At 54.5% G+C, this 26,471-nt stretch overlaps 1 protein-coding gene across 1 annotated transcript; it reads left to right on the forward strand.

Moving 5' to 3' along the window:
* Positions 1-8,872: 8,872 nt before the first annotated feature.
* Positions 8,873-10,460, forward strand: POU3F1 (POU class 3 homeobox 1). Its single transcript, XM_061360880.1, has one exon. The coding sequence runs from the start codon at positions 8,901-8,903 to the stop codon at positions 10,020-10,022; it is 1,122 nt and encodes a 373-aa protein (XP_061216864.1). The 5' UTR covers positions 8,873-8,900; the 3' UTR covers positions 10,023-10,460.
* Positions 10,461-26,471: the final 16,011 nt, after the last annotated feature.

A 26,471-nucleotide genomic window follows, 5' to 3' on the forward strand; every position in this document is an offset into this window, starting at 1 on the left:
AGTTCTGTTGATGAGTTCCTAGGAAATGGTGACCCAAATAAATGGGACTGGGAAGAAGAGTGTTCAGAGCAGTAAGAGTGAAGAGGGGACCCATGACTGTGCCATGACTTGAGAAAAACACTGCATCTCGAGGGCCTGTTGGCTGCAGTGGGAGTTTGTTGGCCCACGGTGCAGCTAAACACAATACACAAAATACAAGCTGTGGCACAGATCAGAGCTCAGACGAGGCAGTCCTGTAACCAGTCTGAGAAGTGCTGGGCCCTCACCAACCGGCTACTTGCAACACAAGAGGAACAAAGGGAGATTTGACTTTGAACTGTGCTGTCCTATGTCCAGAAGACCAGTGGCATTATTTTACTCTGTGTAAATAATACACTTCTTTTATCACCTGTACCTATTCCACACCATGTGAACAAAAAACTAGCTGCTTATGTACTGTAGAGAACGTGGCTTTGTGGCATCAGACCCCATGCAAAGACGTCTGTAGTGTTGCACCAGATGATGGCATTTATCTTGTTCTTGTAACAAAGCAGGATCAATTCCTGCCCTGTCAACTGTGCGGTCCAGTGTGACACAGGCAACCTGCATTCAGTCCTCTGACTTCTTTGAACACAAATAGTTTATAAAAGGGAGATTGTGGAACGGTTCTAAGATGTGCCCACTTAAAACCAGCCTTGTGGAGCTGTGACTTAATCCCTGCTTATGAAGATTTCTCATCTAGAAGCAAAACTGTAAGTGTTGGGAATGATCTGGAGTCTGTCATTTCAGATGGTGATGATCACCCTTTGAAAATCCAATTAATTAAAGTCTGTTCAGCTTGGAAAGTGAAAGGCTCAGGGTTGTTTGTTTAGAGGGAGCAGCAGGATGAATGTTTAAGGTAAGATACAGGAGCAAGGTTTTGGTGGTAACTACAGTGTATGGCCACTGGGAGGATGGCCACTCGGTCTGTTGTCCAGAACCAGCAGAAGTCATTCTCTGCAGACAATGCATCTCCTTAAGGCAGGTGCTGATGGGGAAGAGGGACTGTGTTCAGAGGCACAGGCCCCCTGGCAGTGGCACCCAGTGTGGCCATGCTCCAGGCTGAAAGCAGACGTGGAATTAATACCTCCTCCCATCCAAGTCTGTGGAGAGCTTTTTACTGGCGTCAGTGGCAACAGGATCAGAGTAGAGTCTTAAGGCTCTACCCCTGGAGCTTCGAGGAGTTTAATGGAATAACATCTAAGTTGTAATTAATTGGCTTCTGCTTCTCCTGCAGGAAAGAGTTAATGAAGGCAAAGCTTGTCTGGCCAAGGGGCTGGTACAGCTCCAGTAGAGCTATGACTCACAGATTGAAACTCCTGCCAAAGCACGGAGCAGGTTCCTCATCCTCAGCTCCTCCTATCCCAACAGGAATAGTGTGAATGGGTCCAGCATCACAGGAGGAAAGGTTTGTCCCTTACAGCCCTTGCTCTTCCCACTCAGTTCAGTACTATTTGCGTGCACAAGCAATCATTATCTGCCATATAAGACTTCACACAGTTAGCTATGTTATGCTGTGTCTATGATTTGGACACACACCCCCCCCCCCCAGTAGTCTCATGAGGGCTCTCTACAGGACTGAAGGAAGTAGAGGTTAATAGAATAATTTAAATGGGTAAGGAGATGGCCAAAGGGAGGGCAGAAACTAATAGACTGCTGGGAAGCAGCACACAAGGAGAAGTTCCTGGGTGAGCTGGTCAAGATGAGTCGTGGAACTGACCAGGTCTGGTATTGCCATGGAGCTTGACTCAAGAAGAGGAGTGGAGAAAGGAAATTTGTTGGTGGCATCATCCATATAAAACTGCCCACACTTCATGACGTGCTGTCCTGGGCGTGCTCCTCCACGCCAGCTGCTCACCACTTCCCTCTCTCTGGAGAGAATGAGACCAGTGAAGAGCCACCAGCAGCATCACCTCTTCCTGCTGCTGAGTTTCAGCCTACACTGCCAAGCCCCCATTCCTGGTGTGAGAAGAGCGCAGGCAAGGAGTGGCAGAGATGGGTAGGCTGGAGGCTGATGCCTGCTTGCTGCTCTCCAGAAGCACATGATCACCTCAGAGGTGGATGTCATTAACAATGGATGTTTTCCTTCCCTCTGAACTCCTGTGCTCTGCCTCGGTTATGACAACAGGGCCAGTGATGAGTCACAGGAAGTGCAAAGATTAGGACAGCATGACAGAGCAGGCAGAAGGCAGGGAGGGCTTTTGGTCTTGACGATGAGCTGAATGATACCACCTTCAATCCAGACTAGCAAAGCATCAATCTATGGATTAGCACCAGTATAACAGATCAAAGCCTGAGGTGGGGAGTTTAAACAAGGCATAATTTGTAGTAACAGCACAATTACAGGGATTTGTCCCTTCCTTTCCCAGCCCTTGCACCTCAGCCTTGCCACAAGGAACAGTTCTGCCTCCCCGTTCTGCATCTGTATTGCTCAAAACAGCCCTTTTGGGGAGCCAGCGTGGGAAGTGTGGCCTGTTGCTATTGAAATAGCAGCCCTGGGACTGTGCATCATTGATCACTGTGGAATAGGGAGAATAAAGGGACACACGTCCAGCTCCAGATCTGTTTGGGAAATGAAAGTATGAGCCATTGTCCATGCAATTCCCTTTTCCCAGCAATCAGACTGTGCAGATTGCCACACTGACTGTAATCACCACTGATTTTGAGGGACAAGCACATGATTGCCCCTGAGTTTGACCAGCTCCAGGTGTGGTGATTCCTGACATCCCGTTACTGCACTCCAGAGGAATAACGGCTGCTTCTCCTCCATGTTCGAGTTGGTGTTAGATTGACAAGATCAAGCGACAGCGCAACCATAGACACCTTTATCTGCTGTATGCATAATCTTTCTTGCTGAACCCCCGCCAAACTCATCCCCAGGTCTTATCTTTTCTGAACTGAGTATTTATTCATGTGGGGTTTTTATGTAAACTGCAAAGAGCCTCATTAAATGGAAACCTTAACTCAAAAGCTTCATTATTAAGGTGGAACAGAGCTCGGAATGCGCAGAGTGGAATTACCAAGCTTTTGGGTTATTTTGGGAAGAAATGCTTAGTGACTCAGGGACGTGATGCAGCCCAGTGCTCAGCCCTTCCGTTACCACCAGCCTCACTCAGGGGACAAGCCTGGCTCTAAGGTGAACAGCTCTACAGGCTGTTATGCAGGACAATGCTCCCTGGGGCTGAGCAGAAAGAAGCTGAGGGGACATTAGACCCTGCCCTATGCTAGCAAATCAGCAAAGTCCTGTTTGGCTTCCGGAGAAGGACTGGTCCAGGTGGGAAGACAGCTTGAGTGTACAGCTGTGCACTGGCTATTGCTCCCATTGGTGCCTGCAGCATCTTTGGAGCTGGCTGACAACCCAGCAGCTTCAGAGAGGGCGAGCTTTTTGCAGGCAAAGCTCCACATCACTTGAATGCTGGCATTTGCTGAAGGCAAATACCAACATTTCTGTGCTTCCATCTTCTCATTTCTATTAGAAATGCTAACGAAAGAGTTTGAAAGGAAAGAGTTTGAAAGGCACACACTCATGGTAAAGAATGTGCAGGCAGTGAAGGTGTCTCTGCAGCTGGAAATGGCATTTTCACGTTCTTAGTTTGACTGAATCTAATACATGCTTTACCCAGCCATCGGAATTGTGAAACTGGTGCTTCATCAGACAACTCAGAGCATTTCCTTCCTAATCAAAACCAAGGTAACGTTAAAGAAGGTAACAAATCAGTGTCCAAGCCCCACATGTCTGCTGGAGAATCAGCTTTTCAGGGGCAGCTTGTTTTCCATGGTAAAGAACAGCATTTCCTAATTCAAACCCTTCAGCAACATTAACATGCTTGGTGCAGATCTATACCCTGTCATACTTCTTATCTCAAGGACAGCGCCTCCGACAGCAAAATGCCACATCCATCACATGGGAATATTAATAAGTCTCTGTTCATGTTGAGTAGGAATAAAACGTGCGACCCACCAGCTTCATGCCAAGTCAGCTGCTTCCTGAAGCTGCTACAGACATCCCAAAACACACGGTTCATTATGGCAGTGAGCAGATACCATGAACCTATATGGTATCTGTGTAAAAAGGTGAGAAAAGCCAAGAGGGGCTTGAAGCACAGGGACACTGTGGTACCATGCAGGGGCTCCAGATCACACTGAGCCTCTCATAGACTTGTACCTGTGCCTGTGTTCATGGCGCAAACAGTGCTGGAGGTGGAGGGGGGTGAGGAAGGCTGCTGTGTCATCGCTACCTCCTTCTGCCCCTGTTAATCTCACAGCTCGTGGTGGATGTGTGCATGTGTACGTTTCCTTTCCCTTTGTTTTGCTTGGTACTTTTAATCCCCTGGGGCATATCTCCGAGCTGAAGAACTTTAGAGCTGATACAGCTTTTTAAAGTGGGGATTATGTAAATGCATATTACAGAGCTTTCATAAATAGGGATTATTTGCCGAATACATTTGAGTGCTTCCTCTGGAGCCATTAAGGGCTGTTGTGTAAATAGGAATTTAGTGACTGCCTAAGCTAAATTTCCTTGATTCAATAAAAGATCACAAGAGCATCTTTTTTGCATTCATTTGGGCCTTGTGAGAACGTATTGCTGGACATCTTTTGAACAATCTCAAGACCACGTACAACTGAGGGCTGTCCTAGAGAGCACACCTCACACTGCAGTGCTAACTGTTCTCCACGGTTCATTCTATTGCTCTTCCTCTCTAGTTGGTGGTTAAAATCACTGCTGTCCCAGCCACAGACTTGTTCATTGGCACTCGTTAAATCAGGGATTTTGCAAGCGTAAATGAGCAAAGCAAAAAGAACATTTTGCCACAAGCCAGAGCCATCCCAGCCGTTGTCAACCGTCTGTGCCAGAGGAGGGGCGTTGAGACAAAGTGCCAAGGATCTGGGGAGATGCTGCCTCTCCTCAGGGGATTTTCACACTTCTACTCTGAGAAGGCTTGACTTTCGGACTCATCTTCCAGGGCATGCAGCTGCAGGGTGAGAACCTCTCAGTACCTCTGGTGTCTGGCACTTGCCGTATCTCCTGGACCCACAGCTCGCAGAAGCCAGCTCATCCTCTTCTCAAGTTGATTTGTGTCTTGGGGAGGAGTCTTGCTGACCTGGGGGTAGATGCAGCAGTGTCTTTGTTGGTTTGCCTTGAAGACAAAGCACTCCTAACCCCAGGGTGGGTTAAAGCCCCTGCAGCCCATGTGATTTTCCTGGGTCAGCTGGGATTTGTCCAGCAAGGAGATGACATTGCACACTCCCTTCACAAGGTGTTAGTAGACCTGTCATTGTGCAGGGTAACTCCAGAATAGCTTTCCAGTCTGCACCAGTGTGAAGAGCCTGCTGGTGCTGTTCAACCCCAGGAAAACTGCTCTGCTGCATGGATTCTCCTGCTGGCTCTGCAGGGTCAAGCATGGCCTCCTATGTATCACACACAGGAGCTGAACCTAGACCAGGAGGGGAGTGGTGGGGGAACTGGAATTCACATTTCCAGTGGAAAACTGGTGGGGAAGATTCCTCCCTCCCCTTTGAGACAGGCTTCCAGCCATGATGCCCTGACACAACACAGCCCCTTGTCACAGAGCAATCCCATGCAACGGCAACCCCGAGCATCCCCATTCCCTGGACACGCTCAGGGGAGCACAGTGCGTGCTGCATCCCTGCAGGGATTCAGGCTCCGCTTCCCGACGTGCCGAGCTTGCCTCGTTACTTCAGTCCTCCCACCAGCCTCGGATCCAGCTGCATTAGGCAGGTTTTGATGCTGTCACAATCACACAGGGAATGAATCACATCGAACATTGCCCATGGGGTTGTTTATTCCTTGAAGAGGGAATGGACTGCATGCCAATATTCCTGGGAAGGCATAATGAAGGAGCTAGCTTTCGCTAGGAAACCTGGATGCCCTCCTGCAGGGATCTGCTGCATGGCACAGCTCTGGGAAAATAATACTACATAGAATACAAATACTTTTTAATGGAATGTCATCCGGAAATAGTGACAGAGACGCCAGGAACACAAACGAGCTTGGCCAGCTCTTGGAGTTAGCGCCTATATGGACATACCTTAAACCTTTCCTTAAGGCTTACCAAGGGGCAAGCGCTGCTTTTCCATCCTGCACGTTGTTAAAGCAGAGCTAATTTTGCCACCTGGCTCTCACTCGTGGAGCTGGAGTTGCTGAGGAAGGTGTTAAATGGGAATTTCTCATCTCCCTCTGTTTTCTGCCGTTTCCAGTCTTTAAATGCAACTTCTGTTAAGCAAAACAAGCCCAGAGCACAGACTGTGCACAACGCATTGGTTGGAAAAGATCATTTGATCGAGCATAAACCAATACTACTGTGTAAACAGGCTGTGACAGGGACCTAAACTAACACACACAATGTGTTTTCTCCTTTGGTGACTCCTAAATACATACACAGATAAAGTTGAAATCCCATCCTCAGCCTTTGGGAATGATTCATTCCTGTTAATGATTTACTGATTTACACACAGCTCATTTTGCATAAAGTTAGAGCTGGGCACATTTATTCATTGTGATTCCCTTAAAAAGGGATATAAATATCAACAGCAGTTGGCTACCAAGAATTTGAATATTGTGGCACTGCATCATGGGGAGCTGACATGAATATGAGTCTGGGTCAGACAAAAATACACAGAAGATGCTTCACCACGTGTGATATTTTACAGCATGTCACGGCGTCATCCGAAAGGGTTCTATTCATTACAGACACATGCAGGGCTTGCGAAGGATTCCTCAGGAACAGAAAGGGTCATTATTCTCCTACCGAAATGCACTCCATGATCTATGAAACCCACCTCTCCTGCTAAGCCCAGCCTCTTCCTAAGGCTGTGTACCTGTAAAGAGATGCTGGGTTCAGTGACACATCATCCCACAGCCCAAACTGCGGGTGTTCAATCCTGACTTTGTCAGTTTTGGCAGGGATGGTGCAAAACTGAGCCTGCCAGCAGCAAGGTAACTCACTGGTAGCTGCTCATTGCGTGAGTCAGCAGCTCCCCAGTGCCCTCAGGTGATGCCTGAGCCCTCGCAATGGGCAGAGGCTGATCTTGCTGCTGACAGCTCAGCCCTCGGCTGCAGCAGGGCAGGAGCAGTTCCTGCTGCGTGGTGTGCATTGAAGTGGTGAAGTGCCTTCAGTGTAGAGGGAAGGGATGTGGGAAACCCCTCAGGAGGCAGCAATGAACGTCCCTTAGAGCAGAGAGCCACCCTGCCCAGGCATCTCCTCTCTATGGGACGGAGCAGGGCACTGCGTGCAGCCATTGACATGTTACACTCGTACACGTATTGATCCGATGGTTCATTGTTCACCCGAGCCCTTGGCAAAGGTCACTGCCTCTGCTCCCAGTTTACAAAGAGGAGCACAGAGGCGAAGATTAATTTTCAGAAGTGATTCATGTTCCCGGTGCCCATCCTGGTTCACTTTGGGCCTCGAGCCCCAAATGAAGTCTGGAGCTGGGTTAATGAATGTGTCCCTTGCCCCTCTCCCAGCACTGCCAGACACGTCCTTTGCTTGTTGTCATTGTCTGTTCCCACAAACTCCTCCACCCTTTATCCTGTGCCAACCCTCAAACCGGCTCAGACACTTGCCTGTGAGGCTGCTTCCAAGACCCACATTTCCCATGACGCCCAAACGATCTCAGATCCTCATTTCTTGGCCCTTGGTCTTTATCCTATGGGGATAAAGGGCTCCCACCTTCCCAGGGTGCAGGGGCCGAGTTTTCTGGGAAGGTAAATCAGGGATTTTAATGTTTGAGACCTCTTGACTACCACAGGCTTCACTGGCCATGGGCATGCAGCTACCCCTGTGCAGCACTTGCAGGAGGTTGCATTCTCCACCTGCTTTGACACAACCCAAAACCATGGGTGGAGGGGACAGGGTGCAGCCTGGAGCCCTTCAGGCTGGTGTGGCAGAGCTGGGCAGGCTCTGCACCGTGCTGTGCCATGCTGCACCGTGCCGTGCTGTGCTGTCCTGTCCCATTCCACGTCGTGCTGTACTGTGCTGTCCCATCCCATCCCATTCCATGCTGTGCTGTACTGTGCTGTCCCATTCCATCCCATTCCATGCTGTACTGTACTGTACTGCACTGTCCTGTCCCATCCCATTCCATGCTGTACTGTACTGCACTGTCCCATCCCATCCCATTCCATGCTGTGCTGTACTGCACTGTCCTGTCCCATCCCATTCCATGCTGTACTGTACTGTCCCATCCCATTCCATGCTGTGCTGTACTGTCCCATCCCATTCCATGCCGTGCTGTGCTGCGCTGTCCCGTCCCATCCCATTCCACGCTGTGCTGTACTGTACTGTGCGGTCCCATCCCATTCCATGCTGTACTGTACTGCGCCGTCCTGTCCCATCCCATCCTATTCCATGCTGTACTGTACTGTCCTGCACTGTCCCATCCCATTCCACGCTGTGCTGTACTGTCCCGTCCCATCCCATTCCATGCTGTGCTGCCCTGCTCTGTCCCGTCCCGTTCCATGCCGTGCTGGGCCGTGCCACCGGTGCCGTCGGGGCCACTCCCGCGCCACGCACGTGCCCCCGAGCGCCCCGGCCCCGCGCCCATGCGGCCGATCGCAGCTCGGCATGAATGAACCTCCCTCCTCCAATCAGCGGCCGCCCCGCCGGCGGGCTGCACGCGGGCTGCCCTCCCTCCCCTCCCCGCCGAGCTCCTCCGCCGGCCAATCCGGCAGCAGCGGCCTCCCGCCGCCGGCCAATGGCGGAGGGGAGCGCGGGGCTGCGGGAGGCGCCCTATGGCGGAGCGGCGCGGGCCGGCGGCGGCGGGCGGGCGGACCAATGGGGTTCGGGGGCGGGGCCGGAGCGCGGCGCCCCGGCGCGCGGCTCTAAAGCGCGGCGCGGCGCGGGGCAGCGCAGACGGGCATGGCCGCCACCGCGCAGTACCTGCCGCGCTCCGCAGCGCTCATGCACCCCGACGGGGACCGGCTGCACCAGGGCACCACGTACCGCGAGGTGCAGAAGATGATGCACCACGAGTACCTGCAGGGGCTGGCCCCCGCCGCCGGGCACGCCGTCGGGCTGGCGCATCACCAGTGGCTGCCCAGCGCCGGCACGGACTGGGGTAGCGGCGGAGGCGGCGGCGGCGGCGCGCATCTCCCGCCGACCGAGCACGCCAAGGGCGGCCCGCCGGGGCCCCGCGAGGAGCTGTCCGCAGCCGCCTTCCACCACCGCCCGCACTTGGTGCACCAGCCGGCGGCGGGCGGCGCGGCGGGCGGCTGGGCGCAGGGCGGCGCGCATCACCTGCCGCCCATGTCGCCGCCGTCGGGGCAGCCGCTGCTCTACGCGCAGCCTTACGCGGGTCTCAACGGGATGCTGGGCCCGCCGGCGCCCGCGCTGCACCACGGGCTGCGCGACCCGCTGGGAGCCGAGGAGGCGGGCGCGCACGAACTGGCGGCCTCGCCGCCGCCTCCGCTGGGGCCGCCCGAGCCGCCGGACGAGGACGCGCCCAGCTCGGATGACCTGGAGCAGTTCGCCAAGCAGTTCAAGCAGCGGCGGATCAAGCTGGGCTTCACCCAGGCCGACGTGGGGCTGGCGCTGGGCACCCTCTACGGGAACGTCTTCTCGCAGACCACCATCTGCCGGTTCGAGGCGCTGCAGCTGAGCTTCAAGAACATGTGCAAGCTGAAGCCGCTGCTCAACAAGTGGCTGGAGGAGACGGACTCCAGCACGGGCAGCCCCACCAACCTGGACAAGATCGCGGCGCAGGGCCGGAAGCGCAAGAAGCGCACCTCCATCGAGGTGGGCGTCAAGGGCGCCCTGGAGAACCACTTCCTCAAGTGCCCCAAGCCCTCGGCGCATGAGATCACCTCCCTGGCGGACTCCCTGCAGCTGGAGAAGGAGGTGGTGCGGGTCTGGTTCTGCAACCGGCGGCAGAAGGAGAAGCGAATGACGCCGGCCGGGGCCCCGCATCCCCCCATGGAGGACGTTTACGCACAGGCGGACACGTCGCCGCTGCACCACGCGCTGCCCGGCGCCGTGCAGTGACTGCCCGGCCCCGCGGCACCGGCACCGGCCCCGGTCCCCGGCGGAGCGGCCGCGGGCGTCGCGCGTTAATTTATTCCTCAGACTGGCCCGGCCGCTCCGCTCCGCGCCCCGCTCCGCGCCCGGTGGTGCCGGAGCCGCCGCGGCCGCAGCAGCAGTAGCCAAAGGTTTGCGATCTCTAATTTATTCCCTGCGCCCCCGAACCGGCCCGGGCTCCCCCGGAGGACGCTTCGGTACCGTTTACCCGGCCCGTTTCTATTTATTTTCTAAGCGTGCGCGGAGCTCTCTCCCTCCCGTTGGTGGGTTCGGTCCGGTCCCATCCCCTTGGGTTTCGGTTTTCGTTTGTATCTTTATTGCAAAACCAATGTAGACTGCGAGGGTACGTTTCTATTTATGTTATAGTAAATATTTTATTACTTACATAAACCATTTACCCAGGAACCCGTCTCGTGTCGTCTTTGCGGGCGCCCAACGGGGGCCGGGCAGCTCTGCGGTGCCCCGTTGCTCCCCGCTTAGCCCGGCGGCGTTTCCCGTCCCGTCACCCCCCCGCTAACGGCGCTTCAACGGGACTTCTCCGTTGTCTTGTGTTCGGTCTTGCACAGGCACGGGCGGCCAAAACCCAGCCTCGGAACTCGGGAGCAGCCCTGGAGCGCGGAGGTTGTGGTTTGACGGTGTTTTACCCATCTTTACCGTAACTTTTTGCGGTCTGCGGTGCGAGCAGGAAACGTTCGGAACGCAACTTCCCTCCCGTTTACCGCCCGGGTAAGGGATGCGCGTTGCTATAGCTGAGGAAACTCCTCATTTCTTTCCACTCAAACCCCTCTCCGCTTTTCCGATCCCCCCGGTTTTCCCTCCGGGGTTTCCTGCCCTCCACGCTTCGTGCTTACACCAAGAAAAGGCTGCAGATTTACTCCTTGCGTTCTCTCTGGCTGCAAGAATCACTTCGCAGCTCTGCTTTAAACCTCTTCCCTTTCAGCAGACGTCGCATGTGAGGACCGCGGTTGCCTTTGCAGGGTCCTTTGCTTGCCGCGGTGTTCGGTGCGTTGGGAGAACTTTCGGAACGTGTGCGATGCAGAGCGCTTGCAGTGATGAAACAGTCAAAATCGCGTCGTAAAACCCCAGATTCTTCCTTTTGATTTGTAGAGACCCTAATGCGTTTGAACATCGGGCTCTCGGTAGTTTCCCTACCTGCCTCTTGATACAGATGTTCCAAACGAGCGGGTTGGAAAGGGATTTTGTGGTGGCAGCGCTGCCTGCACGGGAACTGGGGCAGCATTACTGTGGAATACATTTGGTCTGTTAAAAATGTGCCTCTAAAACTGGCCCTTGGAAACGAACCCCTGGGAATCCCTCACTGCTGCGCTTTGGTTTGGGTGCATTTGATGCCTTTGGGGGGGGGGTAATAACTGATTTAACTCTGCCTTTGCGGTAGGTAACGTTATAAACGATTGCATTCTCAGTGTGGCTGCTCCACACGGGCTGATACAAAACGCTTCAGTTCTCCGAGTTTTTGGTAAACTGATCTTTGAGGGCTTAAAATAAAGTGACTTTGGGCAGTTATTTCTTTAAATGCGATGTTTGATGCTCGTAAGGACAGAGAGAAATGGTTCGCATTTGGTACACATAAACCAGCAAATGCTGTGGGTTAGGGTAGTGATAACGTCCCTTGGGCATGCAGAGCACAATAAGAGATCTCACTTAAAGGATTCAATGTGCATTGTGTGTTTTGTCAGCTTTTGTTCCAGACTTAGAGCCCTTTTCTTGTAAGGAGGCTGCGTTTTGTGGAAAGGCTCCGACTCGGAGCTGGTGTCGGGTGCTGAATTCCAGAAGTTTGGCTGTATTTACTGGCTGTTTCTTCAGTTCTAAAGAGCTGAATGGCTGAGGTGATCGCCTCCGGTGAAGGAGCCTGAGGATTCAGGGTTTGAGTTAATGTATTATGGAAGCATTTAAATCCATTCTTGACTCTGCAAACCTTCCCTGCGCTGGGTTTCTGTGTGTTTCACGCGCACGTCGTGTTTGGTGCTCGGAAATGGTGCAGCTGCAGCCTGTGCTGGGGAATTTGTGTGTGGTAGCCAGGCTTCGAGGGAAGAAGAAACCGAATCAGAAACGAACAAAAGAGGGTTTTGTTTTGTGTTCTTTAAGGAAACAAACTCGTTCGCATTGAGCTTCTCTGTAGCTCTTCTGAACCAGCCCGGCTGGCAAACAGGATTTGTATTGATACTTGGAAGGGAAGGGTCAGTGTTCACATTGCGTTCTCGTAATGGATGAGATGTGCAGTGAGTGCTGGGGAGGACGAGCAGCCTTGGGTTGTTGGGTTTGTCAGATTGGATAAGGCGCTGGCAGCCCCACTGCATTAGCTCCTTTGAGCAGCAGAAATAAAACACACTTTTAGATGTTATTCCTGCAGTGCTCAGCCGTTCTGAAAACCAAATGCCCCAAAGGTTTGCCTCTCTGGGAGTAAGTTATTCGTGTTCTTGGTCAAGGATTAAATAGCAATTACTGCAGGGAGATGCTTTTATTTCTTTTGGTGGTGGTTGTTTCTCACTGAGGTGTGAGCTCATCCTACTACAGCAGGAGTGAAGCACACGCAGGTAGGACTGTGATGTCTGTGCAGTAAAGAGAAGCAGATGTGCACAGTTACTTAACAATGCACAAAGTAAATAGTAGGATATGCAAGGTAGGAAGTGTAGATAAGAGTTATGTGAGATATTAGAGGGGTTTAGGTCTGTGCTGCTGTGAAATCCTTGTAACCCAAGGGCAGAGGGGCTGTGGAAGCTCTTTGCTCTTGGGCACTGCTTGGCCCCAGCAGATGCTCCTCAGAGCAGCATCGCCGATGTGCAGCATCACTTTTGCACTTGCACTTGGGCTGGTGGCGACCCAATTGCCTTGCCCGTGCTGGGCACTGTGCACGGTGCAGAGAGGCTGGTGCAGTGTGGAGTCAGACCTTGTGCGGGTGAGGTGGTGGCCGAGGGGTCTGTGCCCAGCTGGAGCAGTTGGCACTGAGCAAACCCAGCTCTGGGGTGAGCTCAGTGCTCCCCACACTGGGGCACAGGCTGTGCAGTGCCTCCTTCCCGGGGCCGAGCAGCCTGCCTGGGCCCAGGATGCTGCTGCTTTAGGCACTGGTGAGCAGCGCTTTAGGAAACTGGTACTTAAGTACCCGGAGAACCTTCAGCAGGGCCTCGCTCCCCTTTCTGTTCCCTTTTATGTTTCCAAAGGGGGACGGTCGCTGCTCTTGGGAAAAGGTTGTGGCATTCCAGTGCCCACCTTCCCTTCCCCATTCCTTGTCTCAGGCCATCCTCGCTGCCACTTGCCAGCGCAGGGAGCGCTCGCGCTGTGATGAGGCAGAAGTGGCCGCGGCGCGGCCTCTCGCCTCGCTGGGCACAGTCACACGTAATCATTGATGCTTTCTTCATCTTGCACTTCCAACAGAATCCAGGCTCCTCTCCTCGCTGCCACCCCCCCGGAGCCTGACCCCAGCGCAGTGGAACCGCGCTCCGCTCTGTTCCTGTCTATTTGGAGCATCAGCGTTAACAGCTTGGAATCTCCTTCCTTACTCTGCCCATCCCTGCTTTGCTCTCCCTCCCACAAGGAGAACTCCCTGGTTGAGTATCTGTTCCAGTTCTGTGCTAATGTTCTTTGCATATACTGTGAGTGCGTACTAATGCTGCTGTTGGTTGGATGGGGCCGGATCAGCGCCGGGAAAACTCAGCCTTGCTCTTTCACAGGTATTGAAACAGGCTTGGGTCATGCCCCCAGATGTTCACAGCTGTGGAGTTGCTTCTCCTTCGCTGCCTCCTGTTGTTTCTTACGATGGAGAATTTGCACATCCTGGCCAGCAGGCTCCAAGCTGTGCCCATAACGTGTCCCATGTGTTCAGGACAGGAGTGTGGTGGCTTCTGCCAGCGGGATGCATCCGGGCAGAGCAGCTCCAGGCAGGGCCAGGAGCAAGCTGAGGGCTTGCTTGGTTTTGGTTTCCAATGCTGAATGTCCATAGACAAGAGTGTGGTCTCACTAAGGTTAACACTGCTGCTTAGAGATGCTGGCCAGGGCCCAGACCCTCCTGCTGTGGGCAGCTCCGAAGAACAGGATTTCTCCGTGCTTAACATCAGTGAATAGGAGGGGCCCTGCTCAGCATCATCCCTCTGCTTCACGTGTACGTGTGTCCATAGGAAAGGCACAGAGAAGGAGCTCATTAAAGCCTTCCATGGGAGCCCCTGCTGCGCTTCACCGAGCTGATTTATGGGCATCCAGCATCTCTCCCACTTGGTGCTTGGTGCTGAGGGTAACTGTGTGTGTGTGTGCACAGCTCTCACCTGCAGCCCACTGCCCTTGAGCCGGGGTTTCTCCCTCTTCCATGTAAACTCTACCCATGGAAGTTGCCTCTGGTTTCAATTGGAACCAGTGAGAGCCAGCTTCTCCCTGTAACCCACCGTGCTGGGCATGGGAATGACAAGGCAGCATTAAAGCACATGGTGTATATATATATATACACAGCAGGTATAATGTGCATGTTGGATCAGAGCTCAGGAGTATTTCATGTTCCTTAATAGCACATTACTTTTGGTGTTGGTCAGAATGAGTGTTCTTTCCTGTAAGTGGTTTAGTTGCATGGGTGCTCTGGCTCATCCGCTGCTGAGAGCGTTTGCTGTGGATGGGAATGGTGTCCGTGCTAAGCTGAAGATGTGTTTCCATTGATTTTCCTCCTTTCCACCGCTCTTTTGGAGCATTCTGCTGGATAAAGGCATCTGTGCAACACCTCCAGCAGCAAGGTCCTGTTTCCTCATGGACACATGGACTTCTTGCAGCTCCACAGGGGCAATCCTGTTCGACTGCTTCTCCAGATTACGGACGCCAGTCCCCACAGCCACAGAACAGTATCCCATGAGGTTTCCAAGCTGGATTTGCTGCCAATGTATGTAAGAAAGGGGGACGGGAGCTGAAGCTGCTCCGCGCCCTGTGCTGGGAGCTGTGCCCATAGCAACCAAGGGCCTCGAAAGGCATCTCGCTATGGGATTGATAGGAAAAATATCATCTGAGGAAGCTCTTCCCTGTGAGGGTGCTGAGGCGCTGGCACAGGGTGCCCAGAGAAGCTGTGGCTGCCCCATCCCTGGCAGTGTTCAAGGCCAGGTTGGACACAGGGGCTTGGAGCAAGCTGCTCCAGTGGAAGGGGTTGGGGTTGGAGCTGGAGGAGCTTTAAGGTCCCTTCCAACCAGACCCAGCCCATGAAGAAGGTGTGGGAAAGCCGATGGGCGCTTTCTCATTTCACCACAGGGATTTTCCTTCTTTTCCCTGTGGAATTCTGTCCTGCAGTTTTTCACTGCCCGCAGCTCAGTGCATCAGAGCCTCTCACTCGCCCTAGGGGCTGCGCAGCTTGGAGATGATGCTGGATCTGAACCCTGTAGCCAGCCGAGCTCTGGGAAGCGAATTTGATGTTCGTGTCTGCATCTTTTGCAGTCACTGAATCATAGAATAGTTCGGGTTGGAAAGGACCTTAAGAGCATCCAGTTCCAACCCCCTGCCATAGGCAGGGACACCTCACACTAAACCATCTCACCCAAGGCTCTGTCCAACCTGGCCTTCATTGGTTTGAAGGAGTCGGGGCATTACATCAGGTGGCTCCATGTACTTCTTTAAATGTATGATTAAATTGGGAGAGGTTTTGTCAGTCAAGTGATGAATAATGTGTTTTTATGGTATTTTATAATGTGTTCTCTTCCAATAAAGCAGTTTGGGCACTGGGAGCTGCGCTGCAGGAGGGGGCTTCTCAGATTTGCTGCTTTCCTCTAAACCCGTATTGGAGCCCCTGGATTTTACTCCCAGATCTGTTGATTTCCTCGAGGATGATGAGGAATGTTCTGGGGTGGGTTTAGGGTTAGTTGCAAGGCTGAATTTCCATGGACCTCGGCCAAAGGAGCTGTTGCAGTGGGAGATGCTCCCTGGCTGGTGGGTGCCAATGGAGGGGGTTTGCTCCCACATTGCTCCAGTGGAATGAGCATCTCCATGTGCTGGGTTCCAGCTGTGCAGCCCTGGCTGGGGGGGATAGGAGCAGCCTCAGAGGCTGGCTCAGCCTTGCTGGTGTTGGGGTCAGCGGCATGAAGAGGGAGGGTATTGAACTGCTACCTGGAGTGTTTGATATTCTGCTTAGTGGAACACTTGTCCTGTCTTTAATTACTATTTCTAAAAGCACCATGGGATGGGAAGCAAAAGGCAGAAATAAATAGCAAAGGGTGATCAATTGGGCATGAAACCCTTGTTATTGATCACCTTTAACCTCTGCTTAAACTAATGACAGAGCTACCATTTAACTGTCCCCAGGCACAAAGCGCATCAATTGTACAAGTGCCCCATAAATCACAGCGGGCTGCAGTGCATTGCCGAGGGGCCGGGAGCCAGCCTGCCCTGTGGGGAGGGTGAAGGTCCTCACTGGAGCTCCAGGGGGGAACTGGGACACTGGAGCATCCCAAACCAGTTTTCCCAGGTAAGCTGCTGCTCCGTGAGCCGATCTTCCAAGCCTCAGCAGTGAACGCGGTGCAGGGATGCGGAGGTGACGGCGTTTCCCTGCCTGCCTCTCCCCAAAGAGCTAAGGAAAGATGGATGTCACTACAGATGCCCCTGATGCCTGCTCCCGACCTCCAGGTACAGCCCCTGCGGGATGGTTCCTGAGGCACGGTGAGTTTGCAAGGGGAAGGACTGGTGGGACCGAGGTGGAACAATGATCCCATAGCCAAGTATTGGAAGCGGCGGAGTTGGAGGAGGGAGTGACATTGCTGGGCACAGAAAGGATCCCCTTTCCCGTGTGCCTTCAGTCAGCTTCCTGGACTATCCACTGTGCTGGAATTGCCCCTTCTCTTGGGTATAGGAAGTGTGGAGGGAGAACTAAAGCCGTGCAATCGGCAATGGGGTGAGCTCAGCGCAGCCCTCCCGGGTACCAGCAATAATGTTCATTAACATTCAATCTGCAGATTATCCCTTGCAACCCCAGCCTGCAGATGTGCCAGGGCTCGGCACAGAGCGATGCTGTCTATTGCTTGCAGCATTGGGAGCGTTTCCGAGGCTGCCTCTGGCATATGGCAGCAGGGAGCTGTGAGCAGGACGTCCTGCTGTGGTTGGGATGCAGGGGTGCACCCTGCCTGGTGCAGGGAATGTGGCTGTGTCGTTAAAGCAGGGGGTCTGCTCTGTGCATTCAGTGCTCCGGAGAATCCAGAGCTGATCTTTCCCTTGCTGTTCCCAACCCTTTAGTTTTGGAGGACTCTGTCAGCTTTCAATCAGCTGCTTGTCTGCAGAGCTGCTTGGTGACCGTTCACACTGAGCCCTGGGAAGGGAAGATGGGCAGCGTGTCTGTGTTATCCCTCTTGGGAAGCTCTTGGGGTTACTCCTGTATCCATGGGGAGGAGGAAAAGGTCCCTTCTTGTCTGTTAATGGGCTGCCCGCAGCGTGATGCTGAGCACACACACTGCCTGCACCCGGCATCGCTGTGCACATCCCCAGAGGTCTCCCTTACAAGCCCCTGGATTGATGCATCCTTTGCCTTTGTGCTGCCATTTGGAAGGTTTCTCCTGAAGCCTTAAAAATAATTTGGGTGTCCTCATCCATCAGCTATTGGAAACATTATTGATAACACAATCATTCCTCCTTCGGTCCCTCTGTTTCCCTTTCTCTCCGCTGCAGATGCTGTAATTTGTCACTGCTGCCCCCTTGGAATGTTGAGAGATTGGAATCTGCTCAGGTGCAGCATGGGAGCGTAGCAAAGGCAGCACAGGGAAGCATCCTGCATCTCTTGGACCACTGCATACAGAAGGCTTGTCCACAGCAGAGGGACAGTGACACAGCCCTGGGGAGATGGAGCAGCCCCACGTGTACTCAAGCCCTACCCTGGCCAGGCTGGGGCTCAGGTTGGTCAATGGAAGTGCTGCTGCTGGTCAATGGAGGAATAAGCCATAGGTGTCATTAGCTTTAAGCTGGTAGTTAGCTTTCCAAGGCCTGGGAATCTCGGAGCAGAGGGACAGCAAGCGCTGTCCTATAGAGCCCCCCACTAAGCCTGGCTCCTTGTGCAGTGCTTGGGAAGGATTTGCCCCTGATGTGGGCTATGGTGGACACCAGTGGTCTCCGTGCACAGTAACATCTCCTCCCATGTGAGCGCAGAGGGGCAGAGCTGACAGCAGCTGCACGGGGAGCTTGGCATGGGCTTGCATAGATGGAATGATTTCTCCTGCCATTCATTCAGGCTTTCTGTCCGCCGGCTTCCCTGCTCCTCTGTGGAATCCGGGGTCCACACAGGGAGCATTGAGCTGGCCGCGGGCTCTTTGCTGCGCGCTGCTTCGCACAGATGTCCCCGAGCAGTGCCATGAATCGTTGCTCTATAGTCACTGGGCTGTTTGGGAAAACACTTCAGATAACTGTCCTACGCATTGGGGTGACTGAATTGATGGCATTTGAATGGTCAAAAAGATAGTGTGGATTGCAAACAATGCTGTCCCTGTATCGGGCGGCAGGAGAATTCCAGCTGGTATTTTCATTGTCAATGAGCAAACCCAGGGCCTGTGCAGCCCTGGTACCTTGGAAGGGGCTGGAGAAAGGCACAGAGCAGCCTGCTGCTTCCCCTCCTGCACTTTGCAGATGGCGGGGAAGGAATGCTCTGCAAACTGTCCTGTAGAGCTCCAGAAGTGAGACACTGGGAAAGGGGAGGACCGTGGTGGTGCCTGCTCAGGTGTGCGCTGCCTGAGCCATGCAGTGCCATGAGCCTTGGTGTGCACTGAGCACAGGAGTTCCTCCTCCTTTGGGTGCTCTGAGGATGGCCATGAAGGTGGGAGCAAGCTCTGCAGGCATTGCCCAGCCTGGAGCACTGTAGGGATGGGGCAGCCACAGCTTCTCGGGGCACCCTGTGCTGTGCTGCTGGGGATGCAGCCCGGGCCACGGGTGACAAGAGGAGGGCACACCTGAGCTCCGAGGAGGCAGGAGAGCTTTGTTGCATGGGGGCCTGGCAGGGCACAACAACCCCAGCCATACATCATCGGGAGGAGCACGCGCTTGGGTAACACATTAGAATAATACATTATTAGAGCACTGTTGCTATGGTGATGTATTAGGGCAATATATCATTAGATACCTTCCATTGATGATGTATGACTTCGAACGTGGCTCCTGCCAGCACCAGCACAAGGGCCACAGGGGAAGTCCTGTCTTCTTGCAGAAACTCTACCCTTTCCCTGAGGAAAACAATCCATGTGTAATGGCTTCACTAAGGGAATACAGGGCAGGGGCTGGCGTGGAGCACTTCTGCTCTCCCAAGGCTCTTTATGGTGAGGCTGTTGGGATGCTGCACTGATGGAACACCTGGACACGTTCCTGTGTAACCTTATCTAGGTGTTCCTGCTCCGGCAGGGGGATTGGACTAGATGAGCTTTTGAGGTCCCTTCCAATCTCTAACACACTGTGATACTGTGATACTGTGTGATACTGTGATGCTCTTCCTCTTGGCCCTGGGGCGCCCTGGCATGAACCTGAAAAGTTGAGTCCAGGAGAGGCTCCACCACCCCCACACCCCCACCACACCAACCCACCACCACCAACACCACAACCCCAACAAAAACACACCCACCAACACCCGTGCAGGAGCTCTAACCTGGTTTTAGTTAGTGGGGACGACAGTGGCAGAGTTAATGAAGTTTGCAGGGATGTCAGCACTGAAGACACACAACCAGATCAGAAGGACAAGAGGCAGGTGAGCCACGGCTGCCCTCAGCTGTGATGTCCCCATCTCCAGCACTGATTGAGAGCTCGCACATACCAGCTCCTGGGCTCCGTTCCCAGCAGTGTGGGCCAGTGGTCAGACCACTAAAGAGCCAAGGCTGCCCCCACAGAGCCCTGCAGATGCACACTTCCTTCCCTTGAAATCCCTGTGGGCGCAGAGGCTGCCCACTGAGGGCAGAGGGGGCAAGAATAAGAGGCTTTTGTGCAGCCTTGAGGCTTGATAGATAATACTGCCCTGCTGCTGGGTCCTGCTCATCATAATGATGCGTGAGACACTTTCAGAGAGCAAGGCTGTGGCTGCTCTTGATGCCAATGCTTTTAAGGGTTCAGTATGCTGCCCTGCTCCCAGGCACCATCTGCAACGCTCTAAGCCAAGGCTGCTTTTAGCTTCTCAATCAATTGCATTCAATTAAGTGATAACATGAGGCTGTGGGTAGAGGAGTGATTGCTTATCCCTTAATCAGCAGATTCTCCCCAGGTGGGGCAGGGTGTTTTGCCACCCGGTGTCCCTGTGGGTTTAGGGCAATGTCCTCCACATGGGAGTTCTTGGTTTGGTCCCTGTTGACTGCTGCTCCGTGTCCTCACTGGTGGTGAGACCAGGGAGCATCCTGCTACCATAGGTTTGTCTCTCTTTGCCCTCTCTGCACACTAACGTTGTGCCCTGAGGGTGAGCATTGGGGTTGCTGCCCCACACTCCTAGGAGAGAGGACCAGCAGCACAGGGAGGAGGCTGGGGATGCTCAGCCTGGGAGCAGCCGCCTCGGGAAGCAGAGGTATGTTTAGTTAAAGTACCCTCTTATTCCCCTGATTTCAATGCTGTTTCCACTGGGAAACGCTGCCAGCATCCACGGCTGGGAGCTGTTAGGGAGGCTGGTGGCATCCTGGTGAAGCGGAGCTGGCTCTGCCCCTCTCCCCACTCCTGGCCATGGGATGCGCGGAGCACCTCTGCTCTCTGAGGGCAGACCCGGCTCTGAGGGATTTCAGACGTCAATAACCATCAGTGTCACAAAGGACACAAAGGTTATTTACCAGCAAACAGGCCGAGAAGCAGGACTGCAGCAGGGTGATGTGTGCTCCGGCCACGCTGCCAGCGCTGCATCCTGCAGGGGCTTGGGGGGGTCACAGCCACCGCTCCAGCACTGCCCCCATCCCCACACCACGGCTCAGCCCTGCAGCCCTGTGCTGTGCCAGCAGCAGCCCAAGAGAGCTCCTGTTTGCTCCGGTGTACCCAGGGCTCTGCAGCAGGGACAGCATCCTCAGAGCAAGTCAGGCTTGGAGGGGGCTGAGGCTCCCAAGAGGGCTCTGGTGCTCACCGGGCTTGGGGGAGATGCTGTCTCTTTGCAGGGACCGGGGGCTCTGGATGCCAGGGAGCTGCAGAAAACTGTTTGTGGGTGCTTGTGAGTGTGTGTAATGTGGAGGGGGGGGAAGAGAACGTTGGGCAGAACAGGAATTGAAGAGGTTCTTGCTTTTCAGGGTAATACCAAAAAGAGGAGAAGAGAAGGCTCCTGAAGGGGAGACCTTAGAGCAGCTCCAGTGCCTAAAGGGGCTGCAGGAAACCTGGAGAGGGGCTTGGGACAAGGGATGTAGGGACAGGCCAAGGGGAATGGCTTGAACCTGCCCGAGGGGAGACTGAGCTGAGCTCTTAGGCAGAAGCTCTTCCCTGCTCCAGTGAAAGGTGTCCCTGCCCATGGCAGGGGTTGGAACTGGATGAGCTTTAAGGTCCCTTCCAACCCAGACCATTGTAGGACCCTATGAATGCTGAGCTGCTGTAGAATTGTTGATCCTTTTCTGGTTCCTGTCTACTGAAACCCCTCATGTCCTGGTGTTCATCCTCTGCCTGTGCTGTGCATGGGGCTGGCTGCAGCCTCACTGATTACAGCTGTGTGAAGTCCCACCAGAGGTGGGGAAGGATCCCTGGGAAGCCCAGTGCTGCAGACCCTGCCTCGGGACAGGCTCAGCACCTCTGGTGACACTCCTGTTGCTGTTCCCATAGGAGCAGGTAATGCACGGAGGCCTCAGGGATGCCATCAGCACATCCCTGGCATGCTGGGAGGTTCTGCATCCTTCAAACCTGTCCTGATGCTGCAGTTCAAGGTGCTCCGGTGCTGTACCCTCCCTTCCTCCCCCCCCATCACCTCTGATTAGAGCCCTCGGAACAAACCTGCTGATGCCTTTCCCAAGCTCTCGCCCCCACACTTTTGCCATATAAATCACTATAATTAAAGTGTTTGGAAAACGCTTTGGGAGCCCAGACAAGCAGCCCCACACCCAGCTCGGCAAGCCCGACTTCCTGCTGCGCCCAGCCTGCTGCCCTGGGCGCCGCATCCCTTCCCTCCCCTCCCCTCCCAGAGCAGCCGGCAGGACAGGAGCGAGGACCGTTCCCAGGCTCTGCGCGCCCGGGGCTGCGCCTTCAACCCCGCTCCCGGCTGAGGCTCTGCACTGAGCAGCTCCCCCAGCACCGGGGAGCGCAAGGGATGGGGCAGAACCCCCGGCACTGGGAGCTGAAGCTCCAGGGTGCCCATGAGTGAGGGTGCCCTGGTGAGACCGCATCTGGAATATTGGGTCCAGTTCTGGGCCCCTCAGTTTAAGAAGGACAGGGACCTGCTGGAGAGAGTCCAGCGCAGGGCAACTGAGATGATGAAGGGAGTGGAGCATCTCCCTTATGAGGAAAGACTGAGGGAGCTGGGTCTCTATAGTTTGGAGAAGAGGAGATTGAGGGGTGACCTTATTAGTGTATATAAATATATAAAGGGGGAGTGTCACGAGGATGGAGCCAGGCTCTTCTCAGTGGCAAACAATGATAGGACAAGGGGCAATGGGTACAAACTGGAACACAAGAGGTTCCACTTAAACTTGAGAAGAAACTTCTTCTCAGTGAGGGTGACGGAACACTGGACCAGGCTGCCCAGGGAGGTTGTGGAGTCTCCTTCTCTGGAGACATTCAAAACCCGCCTGGACACGTTCCTGTGTAACCTTATCTAGGTGTTCCTGCTCCGGCAGGGGGATTGGACTGGATGATCTTTTGAGGCCCCTTCCAATCTCTAACGTACTGTGATACTGTGATAAGGGTGCTGGGGAAATCACTGCTGCTCACATCTCCCTCTTGTCAGGTCGGAGCTGAGCTGCGGAGGAGCCTGGGGACAGACCCACATCGAGAGGGCACGGAGGGCGCAGCACATCCCACCCTGCACTGCCCCTTGTGCTCATTGCAGGGGAGCAGCCCCAGCAGCCCGTCTGTGGTCCCTTCCTCACTGATGTGGAGGAGCCCCAGGGGTGCTGGCACAGAGCCTGCCTGAGCACTGTGGAATGGTCACAGCTCGCCCCCCTTCAGCGCAGCTCCATGGGGCAGCAGCAGGTCCCATCGTGCTCTGAACCAAGACACAAAGAGCCCCAAAGGTTTGGTCCCCATCTGTTTAACTGGGAGTCCTGCGGGAGCTGGGCTGGGGGATTAAAGCCATTTTATTTCAGGCTATGGGCAGCAATATCCATGAAGCATTAATTTTGAACAGGGAGCCCCTGGAGTGCAGATCAAAGGGATTGCGTGAGGAGGCAAAGGGAAGGAGCACAGGCGAGGAGATGGGAGCGGGTGTGCGGTGGCTTTCCAGGAGCTCCTCAAGCAGGAATGGGCTCTGTGCAGGGCACGGTGCCCCATGCGGAGCAGCTCCGGGCAGGGGGGAGCCCCTCGGGACCCTGGTGCCCACATGCAGGGAGGGGGCTTCTGGATGCAACTGCACATCCATCACCATTGGTGCCGAGGTGGGCACCAGCGAGCATTCACAGGCCCTTTGTCCCCATTCCCAAGCCCCATGGATCCCTGCCTGCTCGTCCTCCTCCCTCCCGCTGCTCTGGGCTGGCACCAGCCGTGCCCTGTGCCAGGAATCACTGAGTCACCCGGACTTTCCTGTTCTGCTCCCCAAAGCCCCGCTGCAGCCCTGGTGCCACCCTCCAGCACCTTCCCACCCAGCACCCCAACCGCTGCTGCTGAGCACCCAGCCTGCTCCCCTCCAGAAAGGGCAACCAGCTCCCTTCCAGCCCCTGAGTGCTGGCTGCCAATAGCTGCTGGGGATGCTACTGGGAGCATCTAAGCCAGAAGATGCTGTCTGAGCAGCAGTGATGCTGTCTGGTCCCTGCCCGCCCCATCCCCTGCCCACCAGCACTCGGATCACTGTGCATGGGCTCTCCTGCATCCCCATCACCTTGATGCTCCCCCTTCAGCTTTCCCAGTGACCCAAGACCCACACGTAGGGGTCTGTGTGCTCTCCTTGGGCAGTTGCATCAGGGGTATTTCACAGGCTGATGAGTCCATGAGCACGTGAAGGTTTGCCTCTTGCTGCCACGGCCCTTGGGCAGCAGGAAGGGCTCAGCAGCCCTGCTCTCCGTGCAGGCAGAGCTCACCTCCTGCTTGGTACTTTTCACCTTTAACTAAAAGCAACCCAAGTCGCCTCTCGAGTCTTCTCTGGGGCTTGGGTTGCCAAGAAGTGATTGACGCATTTAATAGAGGCAGTGGGTGCAGAGGAATTTGGCAGGAGTCCATCCTCATGATGCACAAAGGACACTGCCATTCCTGCGCAGGTTTTCTGTGCTCCTGCTCCCTTGGAACAGGCTGTCCTGGGCAGGGATATTTCACACTCACTGGAGCACTCTGAGCTCCCTTGGGAAGGGGCAGGGTCTGAGCCATGGGGCTGGAGGGGGGTACCCATGGTGTTTGGGGCAGAGAGAGGTTTGCAGTGCTCTGAGCTGTGAGGAATCCTGTGCCCACACTGAGCACGAATGGGTATGGTGGATGCTTGCATGTTTCTGCATACACATGCTCATGTGTGAACCTGCACGTGAGAGGGTTTTTTCCTTACCTTTTCCTTACCATGCATAGACAAGTTTGGGAGCAGCCTGCACAGACTGCATGCAGCACACACACCGCTGCATGCGTGCTCCTAAACACCTATGTGCTCATGTAGGTGCTCACCCCGCATCGCCATACGTGGCTGGCACAGGCTGCATGGCACTGGCATGGGATGGAAGTGTCAGCCTGAGCTAAGCCGGGACTTAGCAGCAAATACAAGGCACGACTTGACTCAGCCTCCCCATAGCGAGGGAACACGCTACCCTTGGCCATGCCTTAAGCTCAGGAGCAAAGCCCCCAGTCAATGTCTGAGCACAGTGTCTGACCTCAGCTTAGCTTTACCCCATGGAAAGGCCGGCGCTGATAAGCACTAATATCTCTCTACAGCACAGGGAGCTCCCTTGGGTGTTTTCAGAGGGGCACCCACTGCAGATACCCCTAGAGAGCAGCTTCCAGGAGCAGGCTGCGTAATGGGTTTCTTGTGCATCCAGCGTGTACATTGCTCATCCCCTGGAGCTTCCCATCTCCTCCAGATACAAAGGGCAATTTGGGAAGCTTACACAGGCTTATTAAAAACATCACTGTGAAAGGGCACCGTAAATACCTGAACAGAACAGATTTGTCCCATTAACCAGAGGGTCTTCTTCCCTCTTTGGGGTTGTGCTGGTTGCTGCGGGCCGGTGCAGGCAGTGTCAGAGCCGGGAGGTGACGCAGGCAGGGAGCTGATGCTCGGATGCCTGGCACATTCTTTCCAATAATGCCAAATGAGCAGCATTATCCCGAGAGCAGCGCAGCCTGAGCCTTGTTTGTGCGGCCATGGCGAGTGTGGGCTGGAATACAGCTCGGGCCATTATCATGTAATGAACACAACAATCACTCTGTAAGGGGGGGGAAAGGGCTAGGGCCAGAGAGAGACTTAAGAATAAAGGCTTGTTTGGGAGAATTATTCACTGGGTCCCTGCTGTAGGTGGACGGCAGCAGATTAGAAGGAAACATTATCTCTCAGGGCAAGTTCAGAAGGACGAATGAAGGCAAACTGGCAGGGGCCGAGGCTCTCAATGCATCATTCTCTTTGCTCTACAACCCCGTGAGAACAAAGTGCTCAGTGTAAATGCTCACCAGGGCCCCTTTTTTCCCCCTCCTGGAGGACCACAAAAGTTCAGCATGAGACGAAGGGCCACGTGTTGGCTATTAGTCCACTACAAAGAGCGTTTGAGTTTAGAAGTTAGAGTCTCATAAAAACATTATTGTCTGCATCCCGGGACATTGGTTTGTTAGGGCAACACGGGCTGAAAGTATGTGCCCCTCTGCGCAGCTGTGTGCATCACGGCTCTTGGCATCGCTGGCCCACCTAAGGGGCTACTTCAGGCCACCCTCACCAGCCTGGCTTCACCCCGCAGCCAGCCCTGCAGGAGGGATTCATGCCCTAAGGAGCAGTTGGGCTGATGGGCGCTGTTGCAGTTGGAGGTTGTGCCTTGCCCAAAGGCTGTTCATGCTACATGCACTGTGCACCCTGCAGCCTCCATCAGCGCTTCTGCCCATCCTCTGCTCACCTCCATCTGTAGTTTATGGGTTCAACCAGGTTTGAGGCGAGGAAGGGGTTTACATCCAAGTAAAATCCAAGGACTGAGAGGCTTTTGGGGTCATGGCCTTGCTCTTGGGGACACGCAAGCATCTTTCCCCTCAGCACTTCCCTGCTGTCACTGAAGCCTTGGGCAGGGGTGAACCTCCTGCTTGGGGCTGCTGCGGCTCAGCCTCCTCCAGCCTGAGACAGCAGAACCCAGCTGGAGGTGCTGGAGCCAGGCTGGGCTCTGTGAGTGAAGCGCAGGGCATGGCAGCACGGGGGCCATCAGAACACAGGAT

This window comes from Neopsephotus bourkii, unplaced genomic scaffold (genome assembly GCF_033783945.1).
Source record: "Neopsephotus bourkii isolate Nb327-2 ecotype Australia unplaced genomic scaffold, CSIRO-AGI_Nbou_v1 NB_1036, whole genome shotgun sequence".
NCBI classification, from domain to species: Eukaryota; Metazoa; Chordata; class Aves; order Psittaciformes; family Psittacidae; genus Neopsephotus; species Neopsephotus bourkii.

What these genes read in the sequence shown, in the direction of transcription:
- POU3F1 (XM_061360880.1), top strand. Translation starts at nt 8,901, where the DNA reads ATGGCCGCCACCGCGCAGTACCTGCCGCGCTCCGCAGCGCTCATGCAC.